The sequence below is a fragment of the Anguilla anguilla genome, chromosome 11 (genome assembly GCF_013347855.1).
Source record: "Anguilla anguilla isolate fAngAng1 chromosome 11, fAngAng1.pri, whole genome shotgun sequence".
Classification (NCBI taxonomy): Eukaryota; Metazoa; Chordata; class Actinopteri; order Anguilliformes; family Anguillidae; genus Anguilla; species Anguilla anguilla.
Genome location: NC_049211.1, coordinates 39,291,976 through 39,303,227, shown reverse-complemented (window position 1 = coordinate 39,303,227; position 11,252 = coordinate 39,291,976). Strand labels below are relative to the sequence as shown.

At 46.4% G+C, this 11,252-nt stretch overlaps 1 protein-coding gene across 1 annotated transcript; it reads left to right on the top strand.

Annotated features, from left to right (window-relative positions):
- The first annotated feature begins 2,579 nt into the window (after positions 1 to 2,579).
- Positions 2,580 to 10,942, top strand: LOC118208139 (BTB/POZ domain-containing protein 10-like). Its single transcript, XM_035382515.1, has 6 exons — positions 2,580 to 2,755; positions 2,956 to 3,115; positions 3,712 to 3,814; positions 4,187 to 4,307; positions 8,650 to 8,847; positions 10,892 to 10,942. Exons 1-5 carry the CDS (start codon positions 2,596 to 2,598, stop codon positions 8,802 to 8,804), a joined length of 699 nt encoding a protein of 232 aa, XP_035238406.1. The 5' UTR covers positions 2,580 to 2,595; the 3' UTR covers positions 8,805 to 8,847; positions 10,892 to 10,942.
- Positions 10,943 to 11,252: the final 310 nt, after the last annotated feature.

The window sequence follows — 11,252 nt, the reverse complement described above, 5'->3', positions numbered from 1 at the left end:
ATAATAGGCCTGCAGCTGTATCTACTGCACATTGATGATATCTGGTACAACATCAGTGTGTCAAACACTTGACTCCAGTTCACCTACTATTGTAATTGCATCTAGATTGGCAGCTTGCATTCACTTGTTACCATTATCCTTTTGAAATGTAAACCATTTACACATTTTGTATGCCTACTTAATGTTTTTTTAATGTAAGAAGCATGTTTCTGTGACAGTTTTATGTAGAAATACCTCAGTACGTGTCTTACAGACATTAATTTCTCAGGTCAGCAGACAGTTAGTTATTCTTTGGTGCGTGAGCAAAGAAACTAGACCACAATCTGCATAGAATAGAATAGAATAGAATAGAATAGAATGCCTTTATTGTCATTGTACATTTCCGAAATAACGAAATTTGCTGTGCAGCCCATAAAAACGGTTCATCTAACATTCCACACACACACACACACACACACACACACGCGCACCTGCCCAAACAGATACCTAATAAAAAAAGGATAAAAAAGTAATATAAAAGAGAAAGTGCATATAGTAACTTATTATTGCACGTCAACGTCATCATGTCAGTGTTAGTCCTGTGGTGTGGAGTGCTATGACGATGTTGGGGGGGTAGTGATAGGGGGTCAGTGTCTTATGGAGTTCAGTTCAGTGATAAAAACTCTGTTTTTGAGCCTGGAGGTGTGTGCCTTTAAGACCCTGTAGCGCCTTCCGGATGGCAACAGAGAGAAGGGATGCTGGTAGGGGTGAGTTGCATCCTTCAGAATGCTGTTGGCTCTGCTGAGGCAGCGTGGTCTGAAGGTGTGTTCCAGTGAGGGCGGGGGGGGGGGGCAATGATTTTCTGAGCTGTGTTTATGACTCTCTGGAGAGCTTTCCTGTCTGCTGCTGAACAGTTGGCATACCATGCTGTAATACAGTATGTCAGTACACTCTCTACTGAGCAGTGGTAAAAGGACACGAGCAGCTCCCCGGACAGGTTGGTTTTCTTAAGTGTCCTTAGAAAGTAGAGCCGCTGTTGAGCCTTTTTGACCAAAGCAGTGATGTGGGTTCCTAAAAACTTGAAACTGGAAACCCTCTCCACTTCTTCTCCTTTGATGTATAGAGGAGAGAGGTCCTCACAGTGTCGCCTGAAGTCTGTGATGAGGTCTTTAGTTTTTTTGGTGTTCAGTGATAGATTGTTTTCTGTGCACCATTCTGTCAGTTGGCAGACTTCGTCTCTGACACTGTCTCATCACCGTTTGCATAACTCAGACTTCTGCCAAGGGAAATTTAAAGTCCCCAAGCCCCCCCCCCCCCCCCCCCCACAAACCACCCCCCCGCCCCGTTCTCCCCCTGGGAAAGACAGCCTCATTCAGTATTTGTCAGGTTAATGAGTTATGAAAATGTCTGTGTACAGGACGTACCTTATTTATAATTATTATTATTATTATTATTATTATGATCATTACATATTCTTCATAAAGTTGGCACGCTTGTTAACCAAGCAAATAAATTAATACAGTTTGAGACAGTTTGATTATTATGTAGGCTACATTGCGTTTTAAGCTTATAGTAATTCTTTAAAGCAGTGGTTCCCAAACTCGGTCCTGGAGTACCCCTGTGTATGCTGGTTTTCGTTCCAACCACAATTGCAATACCAGAATTTTAACAAGTTGTTCATTTTTCTTAATTAGGTGTTTTTCATGTTTAGAGGGATTATTAACCCACTTAATCCATCATGTCAAAAATAGCCATAAACAATAAAGTTACCATGTTCATATTGTGCTTTATTGCAACCAATTACATAGAAGAGGTAACAAACTTTTTGGACCAATTGAAAGAATGAGATTAATCAATAGACCCCTGAACATGTAGCGGAACATGTTTAACTTCCTGAAATTTATTGACACAATGCAGGTTTGGCTCGTTATCATTTGCTTTGTCTTTCAACTCTTCATTATCTTCCAGATGGTTAGTTTTAGTGGCCAGGTGTCCACACTTTGACCAATTTGAAGCCTACTGACACACCTCAGTCTTCAATTTGATCCGCTAAAAATAATTTACCTTTTAATGTAATTGTTTGCAATGTAGCACAATAAGCACAGTGTGAAAATGGGACTGAAACTAGCATACACAGGGGTACTCCAGGACTGAAACCAGCATACACAGGGGTACTCCAGGACCGAAACCAGCATACACAGGGGTACTCCAGGACTGAAACCAGCATACACAGGGGTACTCCGGGGCGGAAACCAGCATACACAGGGGTACTCCAGGACTGAAACCAGCATACACAGGGGTACTCCAGGACCGAGTTTGGGAGCCACTGCATTAAAGCATTTGCATATTTTTTGATTTGAAGTAAGCAATCTTTTTCCCTATCCAGTTTCATCAGGTTTTTTTAGGCTTCAGCACAAACTTTCTCATATAGGCTATTTACATGATTTAAGCAAATATTACCAAATTAACAAACTGAAAAAGGTCTCTCACCAAGTATTCACTTATCCATAATCAACAGTTGTGAACAAACGTGAAATACATGATATAATCCCACTGCAGACTGTGAGAGCTACTAGGAATATAGAGCTTAAACCAAGCCTTTGCGCGACACAAACTATGCGTGCGGTGGGTGCCCGGCTTCAGATGAAGTTCTTTAACGGTGAACTCCACCCATCTGTCTTCTGCAGGTCCCAGGTCAGCAGTCCTAGTGGTGAAATATTGGGGACGCACTCTGTGCATGACACAGCTCTGAAGTCACAAGAAGAGAGGCGCTCTGGTGGGTCTCACACCACACACCGAACCCTCTCACATCCAGTAGTAACGCCTGCCACCAGTTTTATTTAGTCATCCGTGCCTGCACAAAGCGAGATGACCCAGAGGGTCCGAACATTGGGCAGGACTGCAGTAACATTATGTACAATGTTGAACTGAAGGTTAAGGAGTGACATAGGGCTGTAATTTTCTCTGTTCTTGCAGCTCAGACCAGGTGTAGAGGCTCGGAGATGAGCGGGCAGGTGGACAGTGGGAAGGAGCCGGTGCCTGGGCTCCACGAGAGGGTCACTCTCCTGGTGGACGGCACACATTTTGTAGTGGATCCTGCGGCCTTCACTGCTCACCCTGACACCATGCTGGGCAGGTAGGGCATGGCCAGTAATGAGAACGAGAAGAAGAATGGGATATGAATATAACGTTTGGTAAAATTGGTTAAAAAGGAAGCATGTTTCTTAATAAGCTCTAAACTTAAGTTTCAATATCAGCTTTCAGTCAAACGTTTTATGAGTTATAATATGCTATTCAAACCTAACAACATGAACTGGATGAACAAATGTGTATCTCAATGCAAGAGCAGTCTTTTTCTGAGATGTCTAGAATTCAGGCTTATGGCTGTACACCTTGCTCTCACGCTCGCATCAGTAATTAAAAATAAGATTTCTTTACAGTTTGGTGCGCAGACATTTACTTTGCATAGAACTTGAATCTATTTGCTCCATTTGCAAGTCATTTGCATTTGCAAGTCACCCATTAAAATACCAAACAACACGGAGCACACAACTCTGGCCTAGAAAATGTCCTTAATTTCAGTTCAGTTAAGCACAGTGGGAGGGGGTGGACCATTGCACCCAAAATTAAGGGACAGAAAAGCCCCTGAGCTGGAGCACCAGGGGCAGCCCTGCAGGGCAGGGAGTGTGGAAGGCTCGGGTTGCCGCAGACAATACGCTTGTTGCCGTGCAGGATGTTTGGTCCAGCCCGACAGCACAACTTCACCAGGCCCAACGGGAAGGGCGAGTACGAGCTCGCTGAGGGCATAAGCGCCGGAATCTTCCGGGTGATCCTGGTAAGGCCGAGTCCACCTGAGTGCTCTCACTTCCTTTTCATTCGGATCTATAGGCGTTGTAATAGGACGGCAGTGCGGCATATTGGGTAAGGAACTGGGCTTGTAACCGAAAGGTCATAGGTTTGAATCCGGGGTAGGATACTGCCATTGTACCCTTGAGCAAGGTACTTAACCTGCAATGCTTCAGTATATATCCAGCTGTATAAAATGGATGCAATGTTAATGCTGTGTAAAAAAAAAAAAGAAGTTGTTTAAGTCGCTCTGGATAAGAGCGTACCTGCTAAATGCCTGTAATGTAATAGTTCAACTGGATGTAATTTAGCATGTTAGAACAATAAACATGCAGCCATTAAAGGCATCTTGTTTTCTCAGGATTTTTACCGGACAGGGGTCCTGCGCTGCCCGGACGGGATATCGGTTGCCGAGTTACGGGAGGCCTGCGACTATCTCTGCATCAACTTCGACTACAGCACCGTCAAGTGCCGGGACCTCAGTGAGTACAGCCCAATGGTCGAATTTCACACAGTTTACTGACGGTGGCCATTTTAGGGACCTTCAGATTGAAGTTATGAACCCCTGCCCCTACTCCCTCACTCTCTCTCCCCAAAGTAGTGGCAGTACCTTAGATTTGCCACTAGTTGGCGAAAACCATACCAATATGGGAAACACGCCAGTTTATTCATAGCAGCATGCACTTTGGACCACCGTCTGTTCCTGACTCTTGGTATACTGTAGTACGATGTAACCGCAGTGAAATAGAATTCTTTCACCAGCCCACTTGATGGTGAATCTGGATGGTATGTTTACGGAGGCCCTGAAGGGCTTTCTGTCACATTAGTGGCAGCTGTGTTTGCTAAATACAGGTGAACAGGTGTTGGTCTAAATGACACATTAAACATGATATTGACCTTGTGCCAGTGCATGTACTGTTTCTTTGTTCACTCTGGGGTTGAGGAAGTTGTCCTTCTATGTAAAAAATTAAATAAATTAACTGATTGGCGAAGTTTTAGACAGTTTGTTTTAGGTACAGTTTAAAATAAATTTTAAAAAATATCCTTGATGCGAATAAATGATTTTAATGTTTCAGTCACTTAGCAGGTATATAAATGCTTATTCAAATTGCAAATGTGAATTTTGTCTTTGAATTTTTTAACTTTCTGTTAAATGTTGATTACTTACAGGGCCCCTGGGTCTTCCTTATTTAAATGAATTTAATTCAACTATCGTTCCATTGCAAAGGCTGCTTATCACAAAAAGCACCCCTGGTACACTGAAACCCTCACTCCCCCCCCCCCCCCCCCCCCCCCACCCAACCTGCTTTCATTCTGCTGGGTGGCCATTTGAAAACAGTCCCTGTGCAGACTAGCCATCTCTGCAGCAGCAGACCTATCCCAATCAGAGCTGTCTGACAGTGTGCTGTAAAGCAGTCAGACATTAATGGACATGATTTAGCTGTATCTGCAGTGTAAGGCCAGCTAGCAAGATGCTGTTTTACACACGCTTGCATTTAATTCACCAGATTTATCTTAACTTCCACAGCACGCCTGTTATAATCCATCCTCAGCTAAACGAACAGCCTCAGGAAAAATGCTTTTGATACTGTGCTGAACCGCAAAGAGCGTGTTTTTTTTCTGGCCAATTTGGAAGGCCCAGTAGTGTTTTTTGTCAGTGCGTATTTCCGCGACCTCTCTTGTCGATTCCAGAGTGTGCAAACAAGTGCGTGCTCTCTTCAGAAGCGTGTGACGTCAGCCTCCGCTTCTTATCACCCTGCGGTTCCAAACTCTGACTCATACATATGCGAGGCGGTGGTGCACAGTGAGAAAAGCCTTAAAGCACTGTCCTAGTGCATGGATGGGCCCCACAGTCTGGTATCTGTTAAGGCACTGTCCTAGTACATGGATGGGCCCCATGGTCTGGTATCTGTTAAGGCACTGTCCTAGTGCACGGATGGGCCCCACAGTCTGGTATCTGTTAAGGCACTGTCCTAGTGCATTACATTACATTACATTACATTATAGGCATTTAGCAGACGCTCTTATCCAGAGCGACGTACAACAAGTGCATAGGTTCATGATGTAGAGGTGCAAAAGAAACACTAGAGTGAAGTAAGGATCGTAGTGCCAGAAGTGACAACATCGATCAGGACTCCAACCCTGTAGAGTAAGCTTGTTCAGCAAGCAAGACTCCTACCAAGTACAAACTAGCACTGGAATCACACCTAATCAAACAAAAAACAATCCTGCCAGATACACTAACATAATCATTATCCTAACTAGGTACAGTGAGCTGAATTATAGGCTAGGGAGGGCTGGGTAGAGGTGCAGCCTGAAGAGATGAGTCTTCAGTCTGCGTTTGAAAGTGGTGAGATTCTCTGCTGTTCTGACCGTCACGGGGAAGTCATTCCACCAGCGAGGGGCCAGGACAGACAGCAGACGGGAGCGGGAAGTACAGACGCGAAGAGGGGGAGGTGCCAAGCCTCCAGAGGTGGTAGAACGGAGAGGTCTGGCTGGTGTGTAGGGTCTGATGATCCTCTGAATGTACCCTGGTGCTGACCCCTTAGCTGCCTGGTATGCAAGCACCAAGGTCTTAAATTTGATGCGAGCCATAACAGGCAGCCAGTGGAGGTCAGTGAGCAGGGGGGTGACATGGGAATGTCTGGGGAGGTTGTAGACCAGACGCGCTGCAGCGTTCTGGATGAGCTGCAGGGGTCTGATGGCGGATGCTGGCAGACCAGCCAGTAGTGAGTTGCAGTAGTCCAGGCGGGACAGGACCATCGCTTGAACCAGGAGCTGGGTTGCGTAGGTGGTGAGGAAGGGGCGGATTCTCCGGATGTTGTACAGGAAGAACCTACACGTTCGACTCACCGCCGTGATGTTCTGGGAGAGGGACAGTCTGTTGTCCATCACCACTCCAAGGTTTTTGGCGGTGGGTGATGATGACACCACAGTGTCCCCCAGGGAAATAGAAAAGTCGAGAAGGTTAGAGGATGGAGCAGGGATGAAGATCATCTCCGTCTTACCTGGGTTCAGCTTAAGATGGTGGTTATCCATCCAGCTCTGGATGTCCCTCAGGCAAGCAGAGATGCGAGCAGAGACCTGAGTGTCAGAGGGCGGGAAGGAGAGAAAGAGTTGGGTGTCATCAGCATAACAATGATAGGACAACCCATGGGCAGAGATTACAGGACCAAGAGATTGGGTGTACAGGGAGAATAGGAGGGGACCAAGGACAGAGCCCTGGGGAACTCCTGTGGCAAGGGGGCGAGGTGCTGATACTGCACCAGCCCAGGCGACTTGGAAGGAGCGACCGGAGAGGTAGGACTCAATCCAGTCTAGTGCTGTGCCACAGATCCCCATAGCTGCCAGGGAGGACAGGAGGATGGGGTGGTTGACGGTGTCAAAGGCAGCAGAAAGGTCTAGGAGGATCAGGACAGATGAATGGGAGGCTGCTTGTGCGGCGTGAAGCGACTCATTGACCGAGAGGAGTGCGGTCTCTGTTGAGTGGCCAGGTCTGAAGCCAGATTGGTAGGGGTCTAGGAGGTTGTTCAGGGAGAGAAAAGAGGAGAGTTGATTAGAAGCAGCTCGTTCAATTGTTTTGGATAGGAAAGGGAGAAGGGAGACAGAGGGATCCAGAGTGGGCTTTTTCAGCAGTGGGGTGACGTGGGCCAGCTTGAAAGAAGAGGGGAAACATCCAGAAGACAAGGAGGAGTTCACAAGGGAGGTGACATATGGGAGGATGTCAGGTGTGATGGTCTGGAGGAGAGAGGAAGGGATGGGGTCAAGAGCACAGGTGGTAGGGCGGTGGGAGAGTAGGAGCTGGGAAACATCAGAGTCAGTGAGGGGAGAGAAAGTGGAGAAACAGGGGGAGGGAACAGAGCTGGGGGAGTGGGGAAGGGTGGTGGTGGACGTGAAGGAGCTGCGGATGTCTGCAATTTTCTCATCGAAGAAAACTGCAAAGTCATCTGCAGCGAGGGAGGACTGAGGTGGGGAAGGAGTGCTGAGGAGAGAGGAGAAAATGGAGAACAGCTGATGAGGGTTAGAGGCAGATTTATGAATTTTTGTTTGATAATAATTAATTTTGGCAGAGGTTACAGCGGTAGAAAATGTAGCTAGCATAGACTGGTAGGCAGACAGGTCGGATTGAGCCATGCATGGATGGGCCCCATGGTCTGATATCTGTTCAGGCACTGTCCAAGTACATGGATGGGCCCCACAGTCTGGTATCTGTTCAGGCACTGTCCTAGTGCATGGATGGGCCCCACAGCCTGGTATCTGTTCAGGCACTGTCCTAGTGCATGAATGAGCCCCACGTTCTGGTATCTGTTCCAGCAGGCCCCCTGCCTGTGGGGGAGGGAGAGCCGGGTTTCGGAGACTTTTCTCTGTAAGCATGTCTTGTGCCGTATCAGGTAACAGCAACTGTGTGAAACGGGTTTAGGCCGGCAGGTATCTCCACCCCCCAGGCTTCAGCTCACCCCACCCCCTCCCTGTATCACACTAAACATTCACCTGGCCAAATATTTAAGTGCAAGACCCTTCATTGGTAAGTTGGCTCAAAATTCCAACATCGTTTTTTCCACATTAATATTCACAGAGGAGAGTGTTAAAAACCCTGAGATTGACAGCAGTGGCCGAGTTTCCCCGCCTTTGTTTTTGCGGAATGACCTGGAGCTTTTGGAACACGGCGCTCTGAGGAGAGGCAGGGCTGTATTATTTAAATATTCTGTCTTTGGGAGTGTCCGGATATTCAAATGTGGGGGTGAAGGGCGCACCAATGTCTGCACACCAGACGGTAAACTAACGGCGGGGCTCGTTAATCTGGCGCCCTGCTCCACCCATCAGGCGCCCTGCTGCATGAGCTGTCCAACGACGGGGCGTGGCAGCAGTTCGAGGGCTTCCTGGAGGAGCTGGTGGTGCCGGCCATGGTGAGCAGCGCCCAGGGCGGGGAGAGGGAGTGCCACATCGTGGTGCTGACGGACGACGACACCGTGGACTGAGTCGAGGAACACCCCCCTCCTATGGGGGAGGAGTACTCTCAGAGTAAGAGCGCCCCCTGCAGGTCTGAACCTTCATTTTTAGTTTAGAGCAGCTGTGCTGATCCAAGACCAGGTTGGCTTTTTAGTTCATAGTGCCTAAGGTCAGAGTGATCTGTTGAAGTGTTAGTTAGTGGAGAGTGGTCTGGTGATACATTAGTTAATGGTGAGTGATTTGTAAGTTATGTTCTGGTGATGTGTAAGTTAGTGGAGAGAGATCTGGTGATGTGTAAGTTAGTGGAGAGAGTGATCTGGTGATGTGTGAGTTAGTGGAGAGAGATCTGGTGATGTGTAAGTTAGTGGAGAGTGATCTGGTGATGTAGGAGTTAGTGGAGAGAGTGATCTGATAATGTGTAGGTTAGTGGAAAGAGTGATCTGGTGATGTGTAAGTTAGTGGAGAGAGATCTGGTGATGTGTAAGTTAGTGGAGAGTGATCTGGTGATTTATGAGTTAGTGGAGAGAGTGATCTGATAATGTGTAGGTTAGTGGAAAGAGTGATCTGGTGATGTGTAAGTTAGTGGAGAGAGTGATCTGGTGATGTGTAAGTTAGTGGAGAGTGATCTGGTGATGTATGAGTTAGTGGAGAGAGTGATCGGATAATGTGTAGGTTAGTGGAAAGAGTGATCTGGTGATGTGTAAGTTAGTGGAGAGAGTGATCTGGTGATGTGTAAGTTAGTGGAGAGTGATCTGGTGATGTATGAGTTAGTGGAGAGAGTGATCGGATAATGTGTAGGTTAGTGGAAAGAGTGACCTGGTGATGTGTAAGTTAGTGGAGAGAGTGAGCTGGTGATGTGTAAGTTAGTGGAGAGAGTGATCTGGTGATGTGTAAGTTAGTGGAGAGAGATCTGGTGATGTGTAAGTTAGTGGAGAGTGATCTGGTGATGTAGGAGTTAGTGGAGAGAGTGATCTGGTGATGTGCAAGCTAGTGGAAAGAGTGACCTGGTGATGTGTAAGTTAGTGGAGAGAGTGATCTGGTGATGTGTAAGTTAATAAAGAGTGTTCTGGTGATGTGTAAGTTAGTGGAGAGAGTGATCTGGTGATGTGTAAGTTAGTGGAGAGAGTGAGCTGGTGATGTGTGAGTTAATGGAGAGAGTGATCTGGTGATGTGTAAGTTAGTGGAGAGAGATCTGGTGATGTGTAAGTTAGTGGATAGTGATCTGGTGATGTAGGAGTTAGTGGAGAGAGTGATCTGGTGATGTGCAAGCTAGTGGAAAGAGTGACCTGGTGATGTGTAAGTTAGTGGAGAGAGTGATCTGGTGATGTGTAAGTTAATAAAGAGTGTTCTGGTGATGTGTAAGTTAGTGGAGAGAGTGATCTGGTGATGTGTAAGTTAGTGGAGAGAGTGAGCTGGTGATGTGTGAGTTAATGGAGAGAGTGATCTGGTGATGTGTAAGTTAGTGGAGAGTGATCTGGTGATGTATGAGTTAGTGGAGAGAGTGATCTGATAATGTGTAGGTTAGTGGAAAGAGTGGTCTGGTGATGTGTAAGTTAGTGGAGAGAGTGATCTGGTGAGGTGTAAGTTAGTGGAGAGAGTGATCTGGTGAGGTGTAAGTTAGTGGAGAGAGTGATCTGGTGATGTGTAAGTTAGTGGAGAGAGTGATCTGGTGAGGTGTAAGTTAGTGGAGAGAGTGATCTGGTGATGTGTAAGTTAGTGGAGAGAGTGAGTTGGTGATGTGTAAGTTAGTGGAGAGAGTGATCTGGTGATGTGTAAGTTAGTGGAGAGTGATCTAGTGATGTGTAAGTTAGTGGAGAGAGTGAGTTGGTGATGTGCAAGTTACTAGAGAGTGTTCTGGTGATGTGTAAAAGTGGAGTGATCTAGTGATATGTAAGTGAGTGGAGAGTGATCTGGTGATGTGTAAGTTAATGGTGAGTGATTTGTAAGTTGTGATCTGGTGATGTGTAAGTTAGTGGAAAGTGATCTGGTGATGCGTAAGTTAATGGAGAGAGTGATCTGGTGATGTGTAAGTTAGTGGAGAGAGATCAGGTGATGTTTAAGTTGTGATCTGGTAATCTGATGCTGTTCTCTCTCTCTTCCCTTGCCCTGTCTCCAGTAATGTACAGCACCAAGCTCTACCGTTTCTTTAAGTACATTGAGAACCGAGATGCAGCCAAAGCGGCATCGAGCGTGACGCCACCTCCTGGCTGAATAACTGTCTGAATTAGCAAATCCAGGTGACTGGAACAATATACTGGGACTGACTTTTAATTTCTGAACCTCAATATTGTTAAACGTCATTTAACTCACAGGCCTTGTTGAAAATACTCTTCATGCAATCGGCCTTAATCCAGTGCAGTGCATGATGGGAGGTTTGTTCCAGCCTCGGCCGTCACTCGCTTGAATACATTTAGGAGGTACATTTGGCCTATATGGTCAATATGGAATAATGTGGAATGGAATTAATAGACACTGCA